At 43.8% G+C, this 26,035-nt stretch overlaps 1 protein-coding gene across 2 annotated transcripts in view; it reads left to right on the top strand.

The window, feature by feature from the left end:
- Positions 1–25,785, top strand: part of LOC118368451 (collagen alpha-1(XII) chain-like) — a 71,518-nt gene extending 45,733 nt beyond the window's left edge. For both annotated transcript variants that reach the window (XM_035752567.2, XM_052496940.1), the window contains 32 exons: positions 89–231; positions 1,880–2,009; positions 2,116–2,258; positions 2,422–2,551; positions 3,225–3,344; positions 3,518–3,664; positions 3,757–3,873; positions 4,530–4,682; positions 4,860–4,934; positions 5,053–5,192; positions 5,359–5,482; positions 5,686–5,829; positions 6,103–6,267; positions 6,390–6,428; positions 6,562–6,700; positions 7,724–7,866; positions 8,373–8,482; positions 13,683–13,841; positions 14,194–14,271; positions 15,117–15,203; positions 15,766–15,819; positions 16,350–16,445; positions 16,802–16,855; positions 18,105–18,158; positions 18,602–18,655; positions 19,136–19,207; positions 19,492–19,527; positions 19,611–19,677; positions 19,778–19,960; positions 20,468–20,545; positions 21,922–22,092; positions 22,525–25,785. In XM_035752567.2, the coding sequence (XP_035608460.2) occupies positions 89–231; positions 1,880–2,009; positions 2,116–2,258; positions 2,422–2,551; positions 3,225–3,344; positions 3,518–3,664; positions 3,757–3,873; positions 4,530–4,682; positions 4,860–4,934; positions 5,053–5,192; positions 5,359–5,482; positions 5,686–5,829; positions 6,103–6,267; positions 6,390–6,428; positions 6,562–6,700; positions 7,724–7,866; positions 8,373–8,482; positions 13,683–13,841; positions 14,194–14,271; positions 15,117–15,203; positions 15,766–15,819; positions 16,350–16,445; positions 16,802–16,855; positions 18,105–18,158; positions 18,602–18,655; positions 19,136–19,207; positions 19,492–19,527; positions 19,611–19,677; positions 19,778–19,960; positions 20,468–20,545; positions 21,922–22,092; positions 22,525–22,535 (3,416 nt within the window). In that variant the 3' untranslated portion in view covers positions 22,536–25,785. The remainder of the gene's footprint in view (positions 1–88; positions 232–1,879; positions 2,010–2,115; positions 2,259–2,421; positions 2,552–3,224; positions 3,345–3,517; positions 3,665–3,756; positions 3,874–4,529; positions 4,683–4,859; positions 4,935–5,052; positions 5,193–5,358; positions 5,483–5,685; positions 5,830–6,102; positions 6,268–6,389; positions 6,429–6,561; positions 6,701–7,723; positions 7,867–8,372; positions 8,483–13,682; positions 13,842–14,193; positions 14,272–15,116; positions 15,204–15,765; positions 15,820–16,349; positions 16,446–16,801; positions 16,856–18,104; positions 18,159–18,601; positions 18,656–19,135; positions 19,208–19,491; positions 19,528–19,610; positions 19,678–19,777; positions 19,961–20,467; positions 20,546–21,921; positions 22,093–22,524) is intronic.
- The last annotated feature ends 250 nt before the right edge of the window (positions 25,786–26,035 follow it).

Raw genomic sequence — 26,035 nt, 5'->3', positions numbered from 1 at the left:
CAGCTGCTGTTCTCAACCCAACTCTCGTATTTTCCCCCTCTCCCCTGTCCCTCTATCCGTCCCTCCATCTCTGTGTCTCTCTCTATAGTGGAGCGTATTCCAGTGAGGAACATCCAAGTCTTCGGCCCCACCACTAACACCCTGAACGTACGCTGGGAGCCCGCCTCTGGCGAGGTCGTGCAGTACAGGGTTGTCTACGCCCCCCTGAGCGGCACCAAGCCCTCCGAGTCGGTGAGTCACCACCAAGGAGACCCACAGGGCCTCTGATTGACCCCGCCCCAGGTCAGAGGTCAAATGTCAGAGTCCAGGGACTTGGGGTGTGTGCAAGGGTGTCCGAGTCCAACGCTTCAGTTAATTTGCAGCACTACAGCCCTTTGTGAAGGGACAGAACGGAGCAACATCAACCTCGCCCTGACTTAATGTTAGTTAAAGAATGCTCTGTCTGTCTGTGCTCCTCATGGACTCTCTCTCTGGTGGCAGTTTTATTTAACAGTCTAGTACTGGTTTAAGGCGAGATGTTCATGTTTGTTCATTAAAACAGGAAACCCCATCTGGGCTTTTTCCCTCCTTATCTGGCATGGCTGTGCCCACCTCTCTGGAGTTATGAAGTATGTATGGAGAAGCCCCACAAACAACTAGTCGAGCTTTACTTGACACTGCGCAAACAGCCACATCTGTGAGAAGCATTGAGACACTGAGACCCTGTTTTTATTTAAAGTCAAAGAACATTAGTTCTTTGAAGAGTGATGCCGTTCCATTTGATTGATAGCTAGAGGTGCTCTCGTTTTTAAAATAAATTCATCACATTTTGTTTCTTGGGGAATATTATGATGGACTCAGGGTTGGGCTTTTCCAGTGCCAGAGCCAGCTTTCCATGTCAGCATGTGGCCAGTGTCACGGCCAACCATCAAATTAAACACTGGGAGATTTGGTGTATGCTTTAACCAGATTAGGAAAGCAGCTTTGTAATATTGGGTTTACCTCTTGAGAGGAATATGTTGCTATTAAACCCAGAGCAGAGACTGAAGAAAGGGTTTGATGATGCTTGTCAGAAACAGTCATGTGAAACAGAGAGATAAAAAAAGCACACATTGAGCATGATGCAATGGTGCTTTGGGTCAGAAGTGAGAGTGAAACCAGATGGCTGTGGACAGGACTCCTGTATATTTTGTATAGTATGTGACTCTAGGTGACTAGGACATGGCAGGTAGATGAGAAGAGACTAGTTTCCCTTTGAGATCATGTTGGCAAGACACAGGCAAGTGGTGTCTGGTATCCAGTATGGGTGAGCTAACACAGACACATACAGATGACGGATAGTCAGTCAGATAGGTCATAAGAGCCAGGCGGCTGTAAGGAACTGTCAGCACATTACGTTAGTTACTCAGTGTGTTATTTCCCTGACTGTCTGGATGGGTCCTACAACATTGACATCAAAGCATCATTTTGTTCCCCCCTTTCAGTGAGCACTGAGCAGTGACAAACACAAGAGGTTGTTGAGTGAGGTGAGGACGAGCTTGTCAGGGTTGTCACATGAAACAGCTGTCAGGCTGGGAGGGTCATAGCTGCTAGGACCATGCGGGTCATAACAGCATAATGGCATGCTTGTTGTTTTCCCCATACAGATGACACATTTTTAAAACAGGAAGTACTCCTTCCCGATCTGGATATTGCAGTGAAGGCTAGCCTAACTGTTCTTCTACAGATCTCCTTGATATTACTGTTCATTCTGTGGGTATGAGGGTAGTAGTTTGATTGAATCCATCCCCCTGTAAGGCCTGCTGTTTGCTTCATCCTCCCATTGGGCCCAGTCCTTCATCATTGACCCCAGTCCTTCATCATTGACCCCTGTGTCTCTCTCTTCCCTGTCCCTATTCAGATCCTGGTCCCTGGGACATCCACCACCACCCTGCTAGAGCAGCTGGTCCCAGACACGTCCTACAACGTGGGAGTGGTCGCCATCTATACTGACGGAGAAGGACCACCGGCCGAAGACAAGGGCAAAACACGTAAGATCCACTAAATCATACATAAGATCCTGTGGCCTTTACAGGTTTATCCACGTCCACCTATTCGCTTGATATCGTGCTAACTTCCTTACTATCCCGGTTCCAGTTCCCCGCAGTGGCCCAAGGAACATGCGTGTGTATGATGCCACCACCAGCTCTCTGACCGTGGCATGGGAACATGCTGAAGGTCCAGTGCAGCAGTACAAGATCACCTACGCCCCCACCACTGGAGACCCCATTGAGGAGCATGTAAGCACCCATATTGCTGATATGTCTCAGGAAATTCTCATCAAACACCACCAAAGTTTTATGTGGCCCAAGGCACGTGTGGCCCAAAGTCCTTATTTATCCTTTGTTTGAAGTACCTGTAATTTCAAATAGTCATGCAGTGTCCTGCCTGTATGTCCTGTAGACTATGGTTCCTGGGAACAGAAATACTGTCATCCTGCCCAACCTGGATCCAGACACTCCCTATAAGATCAACGTGCAGGCCATCTACCTTGACGGACCAGGAGGAGATCTGGATGGAGACGGACACACAGGTATGCTAGGACATTGTATGCTTTGTCCTCTATGCAACATGATAGAATAACAGACCCACACGGTGCTCCACAAATGCACAGCTATTGGTCCTTCTGTAGCTCAGTTGGTAGAGCATGGCGCTTGTAACGCCAGGGTAGTGGGTTCGATTCCCGGGACCACCCATACGTAGAATGTATGCACACATGACTGTAAGTCGCTTTGGATAAAAGCGTCTGCTAAATGGCATATATTATTATTATATATTATTACATACTGGAAGTCATAATCACACACACACACACACACACACACACACACACACACACACACACACACACACACACACACACACACACACACACACACACACACACACACACAAAGTTAATGGAGACAGTAGAGGGGTTTTATAAACTCAGCCACTGATTATTATCCTAGATCTAAGAAACAATAGAAACTGCATGACTTGGCTTCAGCTCAGTCTGCCTGTTTATGCCAGAGACGTGAACTGGCTGTCCTCCAATGGGAGAACTCATACGGGAGCTGCCCAATACTCAGTCTCATTTCCCCTAACAAATTACACCACATCAAAGCAAATACATAGCGTAGGATCGCATGGCTATGATATTCATGTTCAAAGTGTTTAAATATGTTGTTAATATGTTTTGAATGTCTGTGTTTCCTGCCCCACAGTTGGCATGCTGGGGCCTCAGAACCTGAGAGTGTCAGATGAGTGGTACACTCGCTTCAGAGTGTCCTGGGACCCCGCCCCCTCCAGAGTGGTGGGCTACAAACTGGTCTACTCACCTGCAGGTCAGATAGCTACTGTTCTATTCTATTCAGCCGTGAAAGAGCATTGTCTGACGACAAATCACTTGACTTGCTTAATATACCTATCCTGCTGAAGAAGAAAGTCACAGATCTTTTGAAGATGTGATTGCTTGCCTGCTGTTATTGACCTGGAGTGTTCCTGTCTGCGCTTGAAGGTACTGATCAGACCATGGAGACTTTCGTTGGAGATGTGACCACCTACCAGCTGCACAACCTGCAGCCAGGAACCACCTATGACCTCAAGGTGTTGGCCCAGTATGACGCTGGCCTTAGCGGACCTCTCATTGGACAAGGAACCACGCGTAAGTGATTGATTGGTTGTTTGATTGTTTTGGTTGATCAAATGGTTGATTGATTGGTTAGTTGATTGATTGACTGTTCCTGTCTTTCACAGTGTACCTGAACATCACTGACCTGACCACCTACAATGTTGGTTACGACACCTTCTGCATGCGATGGACCCCGCATAGGGCTGCCACTTCCTATAGACTCAAACTGAATCCCTTCGACTGTAAGTACTATTCCTGGTTGGGAGCCAGACGAGGCTGGTGGGAGGAGCTATAGGAGGACAGGTTTATTGTAATGGCTGGTATGGAATAAATGGAACAGAGTCAAACATGTGGTTTCCATATGTTTATGTGTTTGATACCGTTCCATTATTCCGCTCCAGCCATTACAACAAGCCCGTCCTCCTGTAGCTCCTCCCACCAGACGGATTGTTTCTATACATTGGCTCTCGTTTTAGATTTATTTCAGAATGTCTAGTGTCGATCAGATATGTAGCCAAAGTTACCAACCTATCACAAAGGTGTAGTTGATAAAATGACTTATTCCCACTGATCCATCTGTTTCTTATTAACTCTCCGACGCTAGAGTTATGTAAGAGGAAAAAAGATGTGAAGAAATGTTGGAGTATTTAAGTCTGTTTACAGTATGGCAGCCATTACTGATGGAAGCAGTGCACTTTGCCACATTAAGTAAATTCTTGTTTATTTGAAAGGGTATCTGTTGAATAACAGAAATCACTGTGTAAGCCCACTGCTGCCTCAGTCCAAGCGCTACAGTACCACTGGCTGTAACCCTTCTGAGGGAATACGTTTAGAGTGTATGGGGATAAATCACCTGATCCACTACCGATGTGGGTAACTCTTTCCTCTTTACCTGCAGCCTCTAACAAGGGAGCTCAGGAGACCACCATTACTGGGTCTGAGAGCCACTACTGCTGGGACGGCCTGACTCCTGACGCCCTCTACAACGCCACAGTGTACACACAGACCCCCAACATGGAGGGGCCCGGAGTCAGCGTCAAGGAGAGGACGCGTAAGAAACCCCACTAACCATCAGTCCTGTAACATGTCACTTCCATTGTGTTCACACGCATGTACACCCCCCCCACCCCACCACCACCACACTCAGGGTGTAAGAAAACACATCAGTGTCTTTGCAGGTGGATAACATGGCATGCTAGTAAAGCTTATGTTCTGGTCTTTGTTACAGTGATCAAGCCCACAGAGGCCCCAACTGAGCCCCCCACCCCTCCTCCACCTGCCACCATCCCCCCTGCTTTGGACGGTAAGGAGAGGCTTCAAGTCAGCAGGCTGTGGAGTGACGTGAAGCTAACACAGAGGAGAAACTCTTTAAACGTCTCCTACCTGACATGTCCGTTAACTTTGCTCTATGTGCTCCACAGTGTGCAGAGGAGCCAAGGCTGACCTGGTGTTCCTGATTGATGGCTCCTGGAGTATCGGAGACGAGAGCTTCAGTAAAGTGATCCAGTTTGTCTTCAGCATGATCGGCGCCTTCGACATCATCCACCCTGGCGGCATGCAGGTACATCGCCTTGCAGACTATCCTCTGAGATATAACGCCTCAAAACGAGTGATGAGTCTCTGGTTGTTTACAGCATATTCTGTTCTCCTTTCCTTTTTTTAGAGTGGATTCATGTAAATGCTTCATGTTCTCTTACTCTCACTCTCCTGTCTTCTTCTGGAAACAGGTGTCTTTTGTGCAATACAGTGACAGTGCCAAGACAGAGTTCAAACTGAACACTTACCAAGACAAGGGAAGGACCTTGGCTGCGCTGCAGCTCGTCCGCTACATGGGAGGAAACACCAAAACCGGTACGCCCACTGACCACTCTGACTGGCTGCCAGTCTCAATGTGACTGACATCCTTAACCCTCAATGCATAATGTTGAGTTAATAGAAAAGTCGAGAGACATTCACTCAGCGACAATGTCATCATAGTGTCTTCATCGTGCTGGTGGAGTTGAATGAGTCCAGAGTTAAAGGTTGAGACTGATGTCCGACCCCTCTGTGTACAGGTGCTGCTCTGAAGCACGTTGGCGAGAAGGTGTTCACCTCAGACAACGGCATGAGGAAGCACGTGCCTAAGGTTCTGGTGGTCGTCACCGATGGTCGCTCCCAAGACGAGGTCCAGAAGAGTGCCTCCAACCTGATACACTCTGGTAAGTGTTCAAAGTTGGGATTTGTCCTTATAGAAGTCAGAAACGGGATTTTTTCAGACTTTAAACGTCATTTTAGCGTAGCTAGCTACGTAACTTGTTTTGAGGTATAGCATTGTTTACCTCTTTTTGGGGGGGGTAGTTTTTTTCCAAATTGGAGTGCTGTACTGGCAGATCTAATCAGCTACTGTGAAATAGATGTGAACAGCCACTAAGGCTTGATTAGGCCATGGCGTATGGATTCTAAAGGTTGTCTTTGCACTCATCTCACTCCAGGTTACAGCGTGTTTGTGGTCGGTGTGGCCGATGTGGACATGACAGAGTTGAGGAACATCGGCAGCAAGCCAAGCGAAAGACACGTCTTTGTTGTGGATGACTTTGACGCGTTCGCCAAGATCCAGGACAACCTCATCACATTCATCTGTGAAACGGCCACATCCAGTAAGAGTAGCATCGGCATGACGCAGTGCCTTAAGACACAAGTTAAACCAGATTGACGTTCGCTGTCTGTTGTCCTCTAGCCTTTAACAGCCTGTCATGTTGTTTCATTTCTCCCTCTTCAGCTTGTCCTTTGATCTACATTAACGGGTTTACGTCCCCTGGTAAGTATATATTCCGAATAAACTGACAGATACTGATAGCACCTACGGGCCAGTCAGTACTGTACAGAATCTTCCTTTGCATTGACTTGTATTTTCTCATGATTGTGTATTTGACCTGATGTGTATTCTCCAGGCTTCAGAATGCTTGAGGGCTTCAACATCACAGACAGGACCTTTGCTGCCATGAATGGCGTGTCCATGGAATCTGGCTCCTTCAACAGTTTTATAACCTACAGGCTTCACAAGGACGCATTCCTCACTGCGCCCACAAAGTAAGTGTGTGTCCGTGCTTGCAGCCTGTTTCCTTCGTGCGCGGCCTGCTCCTCTCCTGCGTACTGTAAATGCTGGCCTGTGTAATTATTTTTAATGACCTTCAAAGGCTCGGCAGCCTGCGGTCCCCCCAGCGCCCATCCAGCATCTACAGAGCCCCTTGCCAGTTCTGTTTGTTGTTGCAGCTTGTAGAATATGAAGTGTTAGTAAGAGAAAATCATTTTGGTTCGGAGTGTAAAGCTCCCGGGGTAGGGCCCTCTTCCACATATGTCATAGAGGGAGCAACCAAAGCAGCCACAGGTCAAAAGCCCAGGTCTTTATTGAGCCCATTAAAATGTCTTCAAGCAATTGCTGAGCTGCTCAAGAATTCTGTTCTAACCTCTAAGGCACGAGCATGCTTTGTTAATTTGTCCATAATGGTTTGTATTTGTGCGTGGGTTAGCCATTGACTCAATGTGCACATGTGAAAACACTTCCAGCCGTAATGTAGGGACAGACAAATATTTCAATATGTCAGTAATCTTTCAAGGCTGGGCTCAAACTGGCAACCATTTTCAGGTTGTGTGGCCAACGTGACAGGGTGGATATTGTGTGTCTTTTTAGTTTATGGTGTGGTTTTTAAGGTGCCAACATTGTTGCTCTGTGTCTTTGGTCTTCAGGGAGTTACAAAGAATCTAGTTTTTCATCCTGGCCAAAGGCTCTATAGGTTTCGATTTGCCATCTTAATCCAAACAGGTTTTTGTGAACTCTCTCATGTTGCTCAAATATTTATGATTATCTGATGATCTATACCCACTGGGCACACACTGGTTGAGTCAACGTTTCCATGTAATTTCAATGAAATTACGCTGAATCACAGTGGAATAGACTTTTGAATTGACATCTGTGCCCACTGGGTAAACTAGTGATCAGATATTCTCATGGCTGGTGTCTATGAAGTTGACCATCTTACAAAAGTAGAATCCTTTAGCTCCATGAAAGAGGTCTGCCATGACACCTGTATCCTGTATTTTTGTTCCTGCCAGGGAGATCCACCCAGAGGGTCTTCCTCCATCCTACACCATAATCCTGCTCTTCCGTCTCCTCCCCGACACCCCCAACCAGGCATTTGATGTCTGGCAGATTGCTGACAGCAACAACAACCCTGAGGTTGGGATCACCGTCAACCGTAAGCCCCCACTGTGCTTTGTTTCTCTTATGGGGTAAAGCTGTGGCTGCCCAACAGCTGTGGTCTGATTCCCCTCCTTACTGCATCAGATAACAGTGTTTAGAAACGTAGACCAGTGTAATGACCTGTAGGCCACTACGGTCCATTGATCCTCTGTTGGTAAATGAAGGATAAAGGAGATGTAGACCTCTGAATGCAAAAGCATCAACCCCCAGACTTGGCTGTATCAAGTTCTCTCTCATAGGAAAGTGTTTTGATTTGACACTGACTTTTACACTCTGTGCGTATTTCCAAGTCCATAAGTGTTCCCTTGTGTGCCTAAGTTTGTGATCAAGTATTGTACCTAAGTATTCGCTAGTTACGTAAGTGTTTAGTTGTCCATAAGTGTTTACTTGTGAGGGCTATCTCCCCTGTAGCTCACTCTCTGTGTCTGTTTCCATGTGTGTTGCGTGACGTCTCCCTGTAATGTATGGGGGCCATCTGAAACCATCGTTCCCTCTTTTCAGCTTCCAGCAAAACAATCACGTTCTACAACAAGGACACCAGAGGGGAGATCCAGAGAGCCACGTTTAATGAGGATCAAGTGAAGAGAGTTTTCCACGGAAGCTTCCACAAGGTAAACACCATTCTGGCTTGGCAAAGGAATCCCATATCTTGTCTTATTTTTCTGGTTGAATTTCCTGAGGACATACAGATCAGCAATAATCTACAATAATTTGGGATAATTACTTCCAAAGAAGCCTTTTCACATGAATAATGGATTTCTGTGGTAAATTTGTTTAGATTGATGTTCAGGGGAGATTATCCCTGTCTGGGATGTGTACAGTTGAAATGGTCACCACCTATGATAGATGTATTTGTCTGTTTCCAGTCTTTATGAGCGGTTATGTCTGTTCATAGTTGATGTTTCTGTGGATTAGTGTTTTGCCTCATTGAGTTCACCTACTGAGGTGATAATCAATGCCAAGACTAAGGTCTAGCTAGGATCTGGTTACCTACCTCTCACGACATTGAATGCGATATGGATTCGGTGCCAAAGTGGAGTTCAGGCCTTTTTTACAATCTGGCGTTTAGCTTTGTTTTCGGAGACTTTAGGCAGTTATTTTGATGAATGGTTTGGAAGGACTATAAATATCTTTCCAAAGGTTGGAGGAGACTTTGGTGACCCATGGTCACCTTGCACAATGTGCAACCAGTTAGCCTAGCGATGGAGGCTTACAGTGTGCTGATTGGCCATTGTCCTGGCGGCGGTCAGGTGGGAATTCCTGAACATTCTGAGGAAGTGGGCTGTTATTGGATCAGTGTTTGTTGTGGTTTACCTCGTTTACAATAAATAAAACATGATACATTGGGAAAATCACCAGGTCGTACTTTTACCACGCAAAACAGAAAGCTAGCTGAGTGTGCCCTATGAAGTATTTTCAAGACTACTTGCTGCTTGAATCAAATTATATGTTAATAACATTAATTTCCTGCTTCAACAAATGGTTTCTAAAAGTCAGAGAAAATCCTCTCAAAGTATTATCACACGCCATGTTTGCAGCCTGTGGAATAAACTGATGTAATCGACCAAAAAAATTCAACAAGCCCAAAGAGACTTACAAACATCTGTAAACATGAATGGAGATATTTGGACATATATTGCATCTCCTATACTTCACATCTTCCTGCCTCTGAGTCTGGATTCCCATTGCCGCCTCTGTTACTTTCCTATGGTGGGACTACAATGTCAAGTCTGAGTGGGGGTCATTGAGTACATACCTACAGTCATTAGCCACTCAAGGCTTTTCAACCCTGTTGAAATAACACTACAGACAATGCCGTAATTGATTTTTAAAAGCCCTTGTTTCTATAGAATGATTTTGTCACATGCCAAGTTTTAAATTCGTCATATACAGTGTTTCTGCCACATTTTGGGTACCGCAAAGTCACAGCTGGAGTAGAGGAGCTCACATGGGACATCAAACGCTAGGCCCAACTCAAAGCAGGGCACAATGTAAAACATCCTCTGTTAAGCTCAGCTATCAACAGATGAGAAGGATTTAAAAAATGAACGTCAGTATATTTTCATATTATTTTATGAACGGTTCAAGATGTAAGATACATGTAAGATGTAGATGTTATTGTTTCCAATGGACTTGAAGAATGTTTCAAGTGTATCCATGTTTCTGAGGGTCCTCCAAAATCGTGAGGACCCTCTAGTGTAGTCTACTCTGATCTGACATCAAATGTACTTCCTAAGGTCAATGAGTCCACTCTGAACACTTAAAAGTTATGAGGGAGAATGGTTTGCCCATAGAACCTCAAATGAATGTCGTTTCAGTCAGACCACTAAGCAGCAAAGCTAATTACAGGACAGTGTTATGAATGGGACCCTGGAAAATGTTGGGTCAGGGCTATATCCGATGACGTCAGTGACATCGGCACAATGACATCATCAGAGCTCTTGTTGGGTACCAGCCTACATGTCTGTGTTTCTTGTCTATTGCTGTGGTGGTGCCTGCAGTCTGAGTGTTCTGAGTGGCTAGTATGTGGTGCTGCGGTTACTGCGCTGAGGGAATAGGAATCTATAGCGGTCTACCTACCAGATTAATTGCTGGACTGGTGCATGTGTATACTGTAGTTACTGACTGGAGTTTTTGTGTGTATTGTGGTTTCCCAATGGTTCATCCATGGGTGGTTTGGAGTGACCTCAGCGTGTGGCGCTGGAACCTATCTGACCAGTGACGTCAGAAAGGACAGCTGGACTTACCTACAGCTGTTCCACAAATGCTCAAATGTAGCCCGTAGCATGGATAGTGTACCCTACCTCAGAGCACTTCATATCTTTTGATATGAACTCAGAATAGATGGTTATGAGACTCATAATGCAGTTGAGGTTTTCCCCTCCTCTCGACTATTTCACTCACAAAATGAATTGTTCATTCTAAGATTAGACATGTCCATGGGAAAATATGAGACAATAATCCAAACCAACCCTCATCTTTATTTCTAGTCTGACCCATGCTCTCATTTGAACTATAGTCCTGATGTTTGCCAAGTGTAGTAAAATGTGCAGGGTGTAGCTACTTCATATAGTTTAATAGCAGGGTAAACGTTTTTTTCATCAACTCATATATTGTATGTATCATTGGTGCCATTGGGGGGGTTTTGCATTTTGTTGCGATCAAGTGGAAATATTAAAGTTTTTAGTGGTTTTTGTCATAGCTAGATTGTATTCAGTCCACCCACTCTGCAGTTTGCCCATACTTAAAGCTTCACAAATGCAGCTATTATTCTCTGAGAGGACCCAAACTCTCTCAAACTTTCCATTCGGGGATTGGGTGGTTAGGTTTTGCCAGTATTTGCATGCACTCATTGAGAATGAGTGGGAGAAGAGAATGCTCCAAAGAACCCAAGTTGTTTAAAACATTGGTCTTTGGTCAATCTCTAACTGATACTTTGCCATAGCCCTGACTGCCCTCTTTGTACTCTCGTTACTACAGTGTTTTCTCTGATGACTTCTTTTAAAAGCCTTCCATTCCGTGAGGTAGTCAAGCAGATTTAATGAAGCATACTACCATTCCAGCCCCCAGAGGAAGCCACTCGGAAATGAAATGGTGACTTTACAACCAATCCTAAGCAAGCTCCTTCGGAAGCCTGGATGGGTATATGCCATTGTCCTCCAGGACTGGACATGGAAGCATAGATGTCTGGAATGATATGGTGGCAGTAGTATAGCTAAACTAGGATTTTGTCTCTTTCTGAAAAAAGTTGAGACCTGTGAATGCAATTTAGCTTTGCATCAAAGCATTTCAGATATGTCAATCTAATTAAGGAATCCTATCTTAGGTAGTGAGGCTGGATGTGAACTGTGATTTCATGGCGATCAGGGCTCGGGGCGGAGAAAAAGGAGGAGCCGCGAAGACACAGCCAATACTATGAAAATGGAGTCCGATAGAAATCATGAACGTATGTCAGGGGAATCAGGGGGAAACAGAAGCCAATATATGACTATATGAACTGTTTCTGTACTATGTCTGTGGACTGGACACCAAACTCTGATACAGCCTACAGTATGGTGTCTACAGTAGACCAATGGGAGAATGGAGTGCGGTGAAAGAGATGTGTCCAAGATGTGTCAATGTCCAGAAGAGCTACGGGCAGAGGAAGGGAGGATTAATTGAGTGTAATTGTGACTTGGCTGGTCACGGTGGAAGTCGAGGTCTGGTCTGACTTGACTCCTGTGGTTTTTGATCCATTCAGAAGATGTTAATCATCTGTGTCAGTGTGATAGTTTTCTCAGGCTTTTGTTAGAGAATGGGCCATTGTGCGATTCCATGATTGGTTTCCAATTGAATAAGCTTCCTGTTCACCAACATCAGCCTATTTCAGTTGATGGAATTCTATTTTGCTTTCAAATGGTGAGAGAAAACACTGACCGTTTTATGGCGAATCCTAATTTTCCAGTAATATTTTCCAGTAATGTATAAGTGCGCATTCTTTGCACTTGCAGTACATCATTGAGCATTATTTTTGGTAAGCCCACAAGTGCATCATAGTATCTATGTCCATGCCAGTATCCTGAGGTATCAGACCCCTCTCCTGTGGTTGGCCAGATAGTCTGTTCTCTTGCCAAGAAAGTCCACTGTAATTTTGTGAGTGGTTGCCAAGTGCAGTTGTTATTGCTCTATAGGACAGTAATGTTATAGCCTGCTCTCTCTGTCAGGGTGAAAGCTTGTCAGACTGTTAAAAGACAATGTAACTGCACAGGAAAGTGTGTAAAAGTGTAGCGCTTTTGATGGGTTACCGCAAACAACATCGTTTCAAAGGCCCATATTCTGACAGTGTGTGTTGTTTCAAAAATAGCCATAGCTTGTTTAATCTTTTAGATTTTTTTATGTTCTGACATCAACTGTCTTCCAAGGGACCTACAACCAGAATGTTCTTACGTGATTCTAAGCCATTGCCTCACCTCCTTACTCCATTTGCACACACTGTATATAGATGTTTCTATTGTGTTATAGACTATACTTTTGTTTATCCCACGTGTAACTCTGTGTTGTTGTTTTTTGTCGCGCTGCTTTTCTTTACCTTGGCCAGGTCTCAGTTGTAAATGAGAACTTGTTCTCAACTGGCCTACCTGGTTAAATAAAGGTGAAATAAAACATATATATAATAAATTAATTATAAGGAGGACTGAATAACAAATCATGTCAATAGTGGTGATTTAGTGAAATACAGTATCAGCATCTTAATAAACATCAGTTTCGACTCCACATGGGTTCAACTGGGTTCTTAGTTTCAAATCAAATCAAAACAACAACAAAAAAAGTAGTTGTATGTTACGAGACTATCGAATCGTGTTCCTTATTAGGTCTTTCCATTGTAGAGAGAGGCTCTTTTTTAATAGGGAAATGGCATGTGAAAAACTCTGGACATTCTCAGTATCTTACGCAAGCGTGGATGTCCAAACATTGTAATGAGATAATAATAATTACATGGTGGGTGCTTATATTTGGCCTGCTTCACTTTGGAAATGTGTTTTTTTTTTACATATCCCAACTCCCCCTGAGACGCCCTCTGAGAGTATAGGGTCACGGCCAGGGTCTGCCATTATCAAGGTGACCCTGGAGCAATTAGGGTTAAGTGCCTTGCTCAAGGGCACATCGACTGATTTTTCACCTTGTCGGCTCGGGGATTCAAACTAGTGTTTTTTTGTTACTGGCCCAACGCTCTAACCGTTAGACTACCTGCCACCCGTTGCTGTCGTGGTTCATATTGAGATTAGAGTGGTCTTGACTAATAATCCTCTCCTCTTCCTCCTCCTGCTACAGCTTCACATCAGTGTTTCTCCCGAGAGGGTCAAACTGAACGTGGACTGCCAGGAGGTGGCAGAGAAACCCATCAAGGAGGCCAAGAACATCTCCACAGACGGCTATGAGGTGCTGGGAAAGATGGCCAAGTCAGGAGGATCAAAAAGGGAGTCGGCAACGGTGGGTGGAAAATGTACAACCCTTATTCAAACTGGTAAACCCCTAAGGAAATGCATCCGTCACTCACACACAAGCTATTGGTGTTAAGTGTGAAGTGCAAAGTGCCCAGGTTTTACTTCCTAGCTCCTCATCTGCTGATGCTCAAGTAAGAGCTACAACTCAGCCATTGCTGGAGGAATGAAAGACGCTGCTCTCTCTCATCTCACCTGTGCTCCAGCTCTCTGTGGGTGCTGGTCTGTGTCTGGAGCCGTGCCGTGTTGAGTCCTCAGCGCTGGAGCTCAATGGAAGCCATGTGTAACGCCCATCTGTGTTCTAATCTCTCTTCTTCTCCTCTCTCTGTTCTGTTGTGCAGTTCCAGCTCCAGATGTTTGACATTGTGTGCAGCTTGAGCTGGACCAGCAGAGACAAATGTTGTGACCTCCCGGCCACGGTAAGAGCAGTTTCGCCGTGGACGGCCTTCTAGCAAAGGCCTCATACCTGTACAGTACCATCAAACCTTTGGCACTTTGACTCGCCCTCTAGCACGTACTATAAGTTAAGAGAGCCATTACATTCTTCCGTGCATGCATGTGTCAGAGGTTATGTGTTATTTCTAAAGTGTGCACGTGCTGTATAGACTTTGTCTGAAGCCTAGCTGGGGAAAAGTTTCAAATGAAATGATTGCGTTGGCAGGCCTGAATAGACCATTGTATTCCTCTTTAACTGGATTAATCTGTGTACAGTTTTACAATTCCAGTCCCACCAAAACAACTGGTCCTTTTGATCATGTGGTGAACAGATGAATCATAGTACTCATCTGTGATATGTTTATTACCAGATGCATGTGCACTTACTTACTTGACTGTAGCCAATTACCCATCTCTCCCTCTCTGTGTAATTTGCATGATATATTCATATATCGTGTCACATATTTCCTTCCACAAAACAGTTGGGTTTCAGTTGTCAGAGTATTTGTGTGTAGGCCATGCATTCCACTAGTCATATTTCAGTATGCACACCAGTTTTATAAAAACTTGATCAGCTTTTCTAATGGGTTTCCTTAAGGAAAACTTCAAGGCACCATTTTATGTTTTGGGTTGTCAGAGCAGTGGCACTCATTTTCAATACAAATACTCCTATCTGCACTTATCTGTATTTTGTGGGTTATCAGAAAGGCCCACATATGTCACGAGATGCCCAATGGGTCATACTATTAATATTGTATTTTAGTAAAGTATTTTTTACATTCTCATTATCTTCCTCTCCCTCCCCCTCTCCTTCCTTTCCATATTGCAGAGAGATGAGCTCAAGTGCCCAGCTCTTCCCCACGCGTGCACGTGTGCACAGGACAGTGTCGGCCCTCCGGGGCCACCCGGCCCCTCGGTAAAGACATTAACCATCCCTCCATACCTCCATTTCGCCTTGTCTTGGGGCAGGGTTCTCTCAACTTCGGTCTGTCCTCGCCTGGCAGCAAAGCTCTCTGTCTACTCTCTTATATAATGATGATGATGATACCACTCTGTCTCCACTACGATGATGTGGACATATAGGAATAGTGTTACGGGGGTATTATTTTTTCTTCATAATTGTTGCCGTGCTCTAACGTTTAAGCATGTGGATATTAGAGTGGGGACATCCCTCATGTGAGTGTCTGTGTTTTTCCCATGGAAAACGAAATAGAGTGGGATGAGATGAATGGCATGAGATGAGGTGTGGGCTATCAGGCTTAGAGATGTGTCAAAAGATAAATGCCCATCTGACAAAATAAAAACACAGGAAAAACCTTGAAGAGGAGTCTGGAATATGTATGCTTCACTTTGCAACCTCACTACTTCAGGGGATTCCTGAAGGCTTGGGGTTTAGGTCTGGAAGCAGCTCCTGTTGTGGGGATGGCTCTGATTCTCCATCTCTGACTCTGTCTTTCATTCTGTCTTGACTTTCCCAGGGTGGACCAGGTACTAAAGGACCCAGAGGAGAAAGAGGAGACTCAGGCCCAACTGTAAGTCAAGATTTTTGGATCATTATCAAGCCATTTAACACACACTTGGATCCAGAGCGAATTAATGAGTCTGAGTCATTGGATATTATGGTGTTGTGTGGTCCGAGCCACAATCAAACGTTGAATCAAGCCATATCCAACTGAGCTAACTCGGCTACAGTCCAAGGCCCAACTCATTTACAGTAAAGCAGAGTTCAGCATAATGCAGTAGGGATCTCAAAGCAGTTACCACTGAACAGTACAGTCCACCATTTGCATGCCCCATCAGACAAAACAGATTGCTCACATCTGAACTCACTTATTGAACGTACTGTATATTCTTCAGCTTGATTTGTACTGTGTATTTCTCCCCAGTTTGATTTACAGTGGCCAGTGTCGAGAGGTCTGATGAGAAATAGAACTTGTTTCTCACCAACAGTTCATTCTCATTCTCTCAGCCCTGCTGTGGAGAGGTCTACAGGGAGATATGGTGTGAATAGTTGAAAAGTAATGGGACTATGTTTGGTTTTGTCATTCCGCTTCTACCATAGGGTTCAATGGGCCCCCGTGGAGAACAAGGACTTCCAGGACAATCCGGACCTCCAGGTCCACAAGGCCCTAACGGCTTGTCTCTGCCAGGAGAACCTGTAAGTAACACCCCCTTAGATTACGAGGAAAACTAAACTATGTTTAGTGAACATAAAAATACAATTGCAACCGTCACTGCAGCTATCCTTCATCTGGAATGTTCTGTTGGATTCACAGTGTGTGGGGACTGTACGACGTCCTCCCTGACTTATGATTTACACACACAGTCACCGAGTGTTAAGATCCTATTTATTCTAGAACGTTCTTCCTTTAGAAAGTCTCCTAAAGCTGGGCTGTAAATTCACTCTCAGTTACAGACTACATGACAAAGAGAATCACCAGATCCCTGTAGTTGTTCAGGGTTGGACTTCCCTTTGTACTCATAGTTCTAATCCTCCCCTCTTCGTCTTCTCAGGGACGCCCCGGACCAAAGGGAGATCCCGGAGACTCAGGCCTGACTGGGCTGAAAGTGAGTACAGCTCTCTTTTTCATTAGCTGTGGTTTGGAACAGGAAACCGGAGGTGATTCACTGAGAGAAACATTGCTACTGGAGCCTGGAATCTGTCCACATGGCAACGCTGCAACCACTTTCAAAGTAGGAGGTAGACCATACAGTCCCCAGAGTGGGGTATACTCTCTAATCAACCTGCTGTTTGACACTCAGTGGACGGCCACCAGTTAAGATATTATGGGAAACAGAATGGTCTTGCCAATGGGAGTGGAGGATTGATATGAACTGTACATGTTGGTGTAGGCCGCCATTGTAAATAAGAATTTGTACTTAACTGACTTTCCCAGTTAAATAAAGAAATAAAACATGTTTAAAAACAAATGACACTACTGTCCTGCAACTGCACTTACTCTAAACCCTGTAGTCAAGGCCAAAAATAGGTATTTGCAGACTATTCGTGGCTCTACTTGGGTACCACTAATTGGATTTAAATAGCTGGGAAAGAATGTGTTGAGAAGACGAACAACCTCAGCATTGGATGAGTAAATCCTTCAAGGTTGCCAATGACCACATGATTATGTTCTCAAAGTGTATGTGGAGCCTACATTGCATCAAAAGCCCAAAGAGCCATTTCTGGAGACAATGGGACTAAAGATCATGAGTTGTCTTGGAAGATATCCTTCTTCTTCTCATAGATGGACACCTTGCCCATCTTAGAAGGGGACCACAACATACTGTGATAATTCGTTGGTACTGGTCCTCCACACAACATCCACCATGGCCAGGGACTTTACAAACTGAAAACTCCAGTGCGGAATGATCGGAGGGATTATTCTGTAACGTCAGTAATGAGCATCATTTACGTAGTCATTCGCGTCCCATCAAGGACGGCTTTACGTTGGGAATATGAGACTCCCCTGAACCCTAACAATTACCCTGTGAAGTTATTAATACTAAAGAAACATTTTGTTGAGAGTTTCTCATTGCGTTATGATTATGGCTATAGCAGCCTTATCTGTCAAAAGCTCCTGTTAACAACATGCATTTCAACAGCCAATACACGTATCCTAAGGTACTGGCACTAAGATGCATCAGCTAAGTGCATCATTTTCTCACTAAATCACAGGGAACCTAGAGAGAAACAGAGAGAAAACGAGTACCTTTCTGGCAATATGAAAATGCAATTATGGGCCATTTGGGAGAAGTCCGATGTGGGTGTGTTATTACTGGTTATCACAGTTTGATTGAGTGTGTTGTGTTCCTGCAGGGTCCTGCTGGTGCTGCTGGTCCTATGGGTTCTGTTGGACCAGGTGGAGTGAGGGTAAGATCTGCCTCTCTGGACCTCTACACAGAGCATGCTTAGTGTACCCGCACCGTTGAAAGGCCATTAATCGAGCCAGCACCTACTTAAGCATGTGATCACCTACTTAACTCAAAGTGTGCAGTTAAAATGTTGTGTGCTCATAGTATTCTGTTGCATGTTAATGATGTTACTACCCTTGTCAGATGACGTAGTTTGGCTCCGTAGGATGGGTGCAGTAAAATACACAACAGAGATTGGTCGCTAGGGAGATCAGAGAGGTCCTGGTTTATTTCACTAAATCTTTATATACTCATCTCTTGGAACGACAACATAACTTGGAAACAACAACAACTTTATACCAACAGCTTAAGGACTGCAACTAAAACTTATTGCCAACTTCTTTATAATGAAGTGTAACTTTTATTGTTGCCTGTTTGTGATTGCCCGTCTTTTTTCCCCAGGGACCACCAGGGAAGGAAGGACCCTCGGGACCTAGAGGCCCAACGGGACCGATGGTGAGTACTGGATTTCAGTCAAGAGAAGTAAAACCTCCTGGGGGTGTCTTTTAATACCTGATAGTTAGTCTGTTTGTTAGCCTGCAGCACGTGGTCAAACCACAGACAAACTCAGTCCTTCAGTAAGTATTGACGATCAAGCATGCATCTCATTCCCTATACTCTGGTGGAGGCCTGCCTCCAGTTAATGAATGGCCACACCATTCCAATAGGAAGAGGGCCTACTTTACCATAAGGACTGATCTGAGGACCGTTAAGCATCCTATCCCTGTTGGCAGTGTTTCCACCCACTTTAGTGTTCTTGGCATAGTATACTGTATGGTGCCTTGACTGTGGATATACAACACAATATAAGGCTGGACCGTATTATACAGCATGTTATATAACAGAGACCGGGAGTGGTTGTTGTTCTTCTATTTACTCCTTGGTAACGTTGGTAAGTGGATCTAACAATAATGCTGTTATCTTTCCATCATCCAGGGAAGCCCAGGATCTCCAGGAAACACAGGAAACACAGGCAACCAAGGAAAACCAGGAGACACAGGAAACCCAGTATGTACAAATACAAGTGGTCATATGGTGATTTGCATGGGTCCTCAAGGAGGCAATGGCCAAGATGTGCCAAAACAGGGCAGAATTTCCTCCCACTCCTGAAATGAAGTTCTAAACTTCATTTGTGGAAGCATGAAGGGATTTTACTCTGGTTCTGACTGGATGACCTTATTCGGAACATTTACCCCTGATTGCATTCGATTCAGTTGGAAAACGTTGCAAATCTCAATCAAATGAATGCCATTCCTGTTATTGAGAAAATCCATGTTTCCTCTCTTTCACAGGGATTGGCTGGAATAAAGGGAGAAAAGGGAGAGAGGGTATGTACAGTACTGTATCTTTGGACACTTCATAACGTTTGAGTAGCATTACCTTGTCTCACCAAAATGTGTCTGTTTCCCAGGGAGACTTTGCATCTCAAAATCTGATGCGCTCCATTGCCCGACAAGTTTGCGAACAGCTTGTGAACAGTGAGTGGCCGTTTCGAACTTCATAAGCCAGCATTGGTTGGGTACACAAACACACACTGGATTCATTGTCTGACGTCATATCTTTATTCATTCCTCTCAGGTCAGATGAGCAGAATTGATAATATGATCAACCAGATCCCCACTGGTTACCGTAGCAACAACCCGGGCCCTCCCGGCCCCGCTGGTCCTGCTGGCAACACGGGTCCCCCTGGAGAACCTGGACAGACTGGCCGAAACGGTTTCCCTGGAAACTCCGGCTTACCTGGAAACCAAGGAGAGAGAGGTGAGTGTGATATGTGTTGTTTTTTGTTTGCCTGTTGTATTACTTCCTGTCTGTAAATGACAAATTCTGCAGAGATGCAGAACTTCAAGTTGTGACTTACATGTAGGACACAGTCTGTGCTCTTGTTCATCCCATGTAACCTCATAGCAAATCATCTGGAGTAGCATTGAAACTTTTACAATGATGGTATAATTAAATAATGACGAGCTCAAAGATCAAATGGCAGTTTTGATTGCAAGCGATTGTGCAAAACCCCCATCTACAGTAGGCTGAACATATAGGGTTGAAGTTGGAACCTGACATCATGCTAAGACCTGATGGTCATCTGACATCATGCTTCACTTCCTACAGTAAATCTGATCTATGCTACAATTTCCTCCATCCTCAAACGTGCTCATTTGTGGTTTCAAGAGCAGTTATTTTCTGTTACAGATACATTGTACCGTACATTGGGACCTTTTGTCATTCCTAATAACCCGTTCTCTGTGTCTGATTGTGTTGTTGCAGGGACGCCAGGAGAGAAGGGCGAGAGAGGATCCCCTGGAACAGGACAGAGAGGACAGAGAGGACTCAGTGGTCCGCCTGGTAAGACCTCGGACATCACTTCTCATGTACAATAACCTATTGCACAACTATGCCTCTTCCAAGGCCCCCCCCCCACCCATCTCACTAGAAGTCATGGACCATTAATGCAAGGCCCTGACTGTAATTCAGCTCATGTACCTTAACAACGAGGCATGGAACATAAGAATATTCACACATATTTACTCTAAACGGTCATTTTCAACAGCTGGAGACAATATGTTCCCATTCATTAGTTCCTGATCTACAGTTTGAACCTAGTTTCACCATGGCAGCCATTTGTTCTACATCCTTTACTTGGACCTCTCTTTGTGACCTTTAGAACTCCTCCCAGTGCGATCTAAATGACAGACCTGAGGGGCAGGCCAAGATTTGCCAAGCTGTGTGTCTCAAGAACCTTTGTTTGGGGCTGCTGTGCTTCATAAATTCTTAGTGAACGATCAAATGTATTTCCAGCAAAACACTTCTCCTTTCTAGAGATAATGTATGTTTCTTCTTCATGGGATCGGTCCACATAGATGTGTTCACACGTTTTCCAAGGGAATTAAAGTTCCTCTTGATCAACATACCACAAGTCTGACGATGCAAGATCGACACACAGTAATATACATCAAATGACTGAGGGCCTGGGTCTATTTCTGAATGAAGGATTTAACATGTGCTGATGCATTATAGATGCTATTTTCTTTAATCAAAACAATCTTACTCCTACCTCTAATCATTCACCAGTGATCCCAAACCCATTCTAGAAATGGCTGAGGATTAGTCTCTAATAGCCGTCTTATTCAATGTTGATATTATTCTGTCTTCATAGAGGCCCCTTTAACATAGCATTCCCCTTTAATTGAAATTCAGCATGTGAAGGCCCTGAGTCCCCAGGAGCTTTCCTATCATGGGCTAGTGGAGATATCAGGCCAGTCATTGATGTCTACTTTTCCCCTTCAGTCGAACACTGCCAAGTCTGTTTCTGTGAATGAAGTGAGACAACCTAGCAGCAGAGGGAGGAAGGTAGCTAGCAATGATTACTCATTGTTGAGTATGGAGAATCAGATTTTTGTACATTGAGCATTGCTTTGGTGGCTCCTTCATTGACAACACATGTGTGCTCACTTAAGAGAGCGAGAGAGAGTGGGGGGAAATTCCATCCTTGGTTTGTACTGTCTAGACAGACTGGGGCAGGGGGTAACTCCACAGTCTGACTGGCTTGCTTTTTTTCAGACTTTTAATTGAGCTGTCTAAATATCTAAATTACAGTGGTAAGAAACCAATCCCCCCCCACTTCCAGTTGCGATTTAAGGGTAATGTCAGTGGGGTTTCGCTCTGAGTCTGAGTATTTGTTATTTAATTCCCATACCCTACCTTCCTTTATCTAATCCCAGGGCCACCAGGTGAGGCTCGGACTGGCCCCACAGGTACTACGGGCTCTGCTGGGCCTCGTGGCCCTCCTGGTCGCCAGGGAACCCCAGGAGTGAGGGGACCACCCGGGCCCCCTGGCTACTGTGACTCCTCCCAGTGTGTTGGCATTCCTTACAATGGACAAGGCTACCCAGGTATGTCTCCACGACTGACTGAATCTCTATCTGCATGGCAGGATAGCTGAATACATAGTGAATGTACGAATGTAACGTATGCACACAAATGTATATACAACTTACAGAGAGATACTGTACTCAACAGCTAACTTTCTGCTCTGGTTCAATGTATGGAGACCATGGGTTTCAAGGGTTTTTAACAAAAGTGCAATGTTGATATTCAGTATAAGTACCCATTTCCTTTTGATCCAACAAATTATATGCAAATGGAACAGTGGATTTATCTTAGTGCCCACAACAGGCTTTTCACAACATTATAAACCCTTTACTTCCAAGTTCTCAATATGTTTGTCATAGAGTTAATTTTCAGAATAGCATGTAAAACAAATAGAAATGGCAAATAACTTTCTCCAACAGAGAGATCTAACCCCCTGTTTGAACTGTTTCCAGGTCGGTCCTAGTAAACTTTCTAAGCCGCCTTACACTTTGAAGTCCTGTTTCTGAGATGTTAGCTCACTGGCTAATGACCCCGTAAGGATAACCATCGTGGACATAACGAATGAACAACATTAAAAACCCAAAAACGAGAAAGAAAGGAGTGGACTGGCACTAACACCACTTCACAGCTTCTATCAGACAAGCTGCAGAGATGGCAACCCTACTGGCCTGTTTGCATCTTGAGCAAAAACCCCAGCAAACCGAGAAAGAGAGAGAGCTTCTCTGCGCAGGAAGGAGCATGTTAAAAAAAACACACAAAAAAAAACGACTCATAAATTGGATCTCATAACAAAAGAACAACAGTGTTAACATGGAGACGTGATATCTGTAAATAAACTAATTGTGCCTTGTAAATTATGTTTGAACCACACAATCCACTAAAATCAGTTGACATCTGTATTGAGCTCGTGCCTTATAACCCCGCTTCCTACTGACTTACTTCCAGCATAACCCTCTGTTTTATTATGATGCCTGAGTGATTTACACAGCTTGTACTCCCATCCAAACTGAAGCATGTGCCATTTGTACATTTAATAATGATGTTCTTTGTATGTTTGCCTAATCTATGCTAAATGTGATTTTCTTGCCATTTTCCTCAATTAAAACAAAAAACATGTATATATATATACATCATATTAGTTCCTTTGCTGTAGAACATGTGTTGTCTAATACCTCAGTGGGTTTTAGGACTGGCAAAGGGATATAGGCAAGAGCTAGACACTAGTGGCAGTGTCGTCTTAGTGTTTTGATGCAAATTCCATCCCAGCTTTATTACTCTTGTGTTAAATATGGCTGATAGTTGTCAATAACATTAAGTGCTAGAGTGCATGGAATCACTAACATTCTTAGAAACAGAGAATTTAACAGATAAATAACAGTTCTTAGGTCCAGTTCTTCGGTCCATATTTAGGAGATGTTTCGGTTGTACATTGTGCATATCAAGTCTCAGACTGCCAACTAAAGTCCTGTTTGATTGGCCAAACAAATATTTCTAGCCAACGGCTACGAGCTCGATCCTGAAACCTACATTGTCCCTATACTCGAGGAAGAATCGGAAGACGGATCTGAGGCTATGCAGTCGCCTGGTTACTCACGAACCCAGAGAGGAAAGAGGTCACTATCAAGAGATGATGCAGAGAGGATATCACAATAAACAAAAACAAAACAAAGAATTCTTATCTTGAATTGATCTACGTTTTTACATGAGCGAGTATCAGTGAAACTCAGATAATGAAATCTATGGGTTTGATACCCCTAGCTTTATTGTGCATATCTTTACGCATAAACAAGCTAAGTTTAGGAAGATTAAGTGAAAAATATAAAGAATCTAGACATTAATTCATTACAAATCTGTGTGCTTGCTAACTGTTCCCTTAAGTGTCTCTGCTTGTAATATAACTGCATTAAGTGTTTATTAGAGTCCAATGTTTAATGCAATAATCATGTCACAATCGGCAAATACATTGGTTGGAAGTATACAGTGACAAGAAAAAGTATGTGAACCCTTTGGAATTAACTGGATTTCTGCATAAATTGGTCATCAAATGTGATCTGATCTTCATCTAAGTCACAACAATAGACAAACACAGTCGACTTAAACTAGTAACACACAAACAACTATGCGTTTTCATGTCTTTATTGAACACACTATATAAACATTCACGGTGCAGGGTGGAAAAGGATGTGAACCCTTGGATTTAATAACTGGTTGACCCTCCTTTGGCAGCAATAACCTCAACCAAACGTTTTCTGTAGTTGCGGATCAAACCTGCACAACGGTCAGGAGGAATTTTGGACCATTCCTCTTTACAAAACTGTTTCAGATCAGCAATATTCTTGGGATGTCTGGTGTGAACAGTTCTTTTGAGGTCATGCCACAGCATCTCAATTGGGTTGAGGTCAGGACTCTGACTGAGCCACTCCAGAGGGCATATTTTCTTCTGTTGTTGCCCTTCTGTTGTTGATTTACTTCTGTGTTTTGGGTCGTTGTCCTGTTGCATCACCCAACTTCTGTTGAGGTTCAATTGGTGAACATTCTCCTGAAAAAATGTCTTGATAAACCTGGGAATTCATTTTTCTGTTGATGATAGCAAGCTGTCCCAAACTATGACACTCCCTCCACCATACTTTACAGTTGGGATGAGGTTTTGATGCTGATGTGCTGTGCCTTTTTTCTCCACACATAGTGTTTTGTGTTCCTTCCAAACAACTCAACTTTAGTTTCATCTGTCCACAGAATATTTTGCCAGTAGCTCTGTGGAACATCCAGATGCTCTTTTGAGAACTTCAGATGTGCAGCAATGGTTTTTTTTGGACAGCAGTGGCTTCTTCCGTGGTGTCCTCCCATGAACACCATTCTTGTTTAGTGTTAACGTATGGTATACTCGTCAACAGAGATGTTAGCATGTTCCAGGGATTTCTTTAAGTCTAGCTGACTCTCTAAGATTCTTCTTAACCTCATTGAGCATGTGCTCTAGCAGTCATCTTTGCAGGACAGCCACTCCTAGGGAGAGTGGTAACAGTGCTGAACTTTCTCCATTTATAGACAATTTGTCTTACCGTGGACTGATGGACATCAATGCTTTTAGAGATACTTGTGTAACCCTTTCCAGCTTTATGCAAGATTGACTGTTTGTCTGTTGCTGGGACTTAGATGAAGATCAGATCAAAATTTTTGACCAATTTATGCAGAAATCCGGATAATTCCAAAGGGTTCACATACTTTTTCTTGCCACTGTATGTATGTTTCTGTACTCATCCACATTACCCCTGTCCCTCACAATTCATTGTAAATTTCACAATGTCAAGCAGTCTGTTCTATTGAAATCATATAGTTTGCCACCCTCCTCATCAGAAAGAGGGTTACTGGTTCCAGCTCCATTAAGGTTCTCAACGAATGGTAAATCCGGCTTTCAATTAGTTACTTTAGACCGAATGTGTGTCTGTTTTTATAATACCAACTCACAGCTGATTTTTTTTTACCGAAGGTGGAATTGCATGTCTGTGTTGTATATTTAGTAAAGAAAAAAAAAGAAAAAAAATATATAGTTGTTTTGTATCAGTACCAAATGCAGTTGGAATTTGTTTGCAAGACTATGGACATAGAATTGCTTTTCTCATGTTTTAACTGCACATTGTGAACTCCACAGCCTTATTTTCTTATTTATTTCTGAAACAGAAGAGGCATTTTTCAATAAAACTACTGAAAATGTATATTTTGTTTCAGTCTCATGTCTGTGGTGTGCACTGTAGCTGCAAACAGTAGATACAGTATGATCACATGGCAGATGCCAATCCCTCCCAAAATGTATTTAGTAGAGTGAGTATTAATATGCAGGTATAAGAGCAGACCCAAATCCAGGTTATAGCTACACATAGGCCTATAGGTACAGGAACACTTAATATGAAAAGATCACATGGAACATGCAATTGAAGGAGAAGGTCCACAACTGTACAATATTAA

This window comes from Oncorhynchus keta, chromosome 35 (assembly GCF_023373465.1).
Source record: "Oncorhynchus keta strain PuntledgeMale-10-30-2019 chromosome 35, Oket_V2, whole genome shotgun sequence".
Taxonomy (NCBI): domain Eukaryota; kingdom Metazoa; phylum Chordata; class Actinopteri; order Salmoniformes; family Salmonidae; genus Oncorhynchus; species Oncorhynchus keta.
Note: the sequence above shows the minus strand (reverse complement) of the source record. Positions and strands in the feature narration are given on the sequence as shown.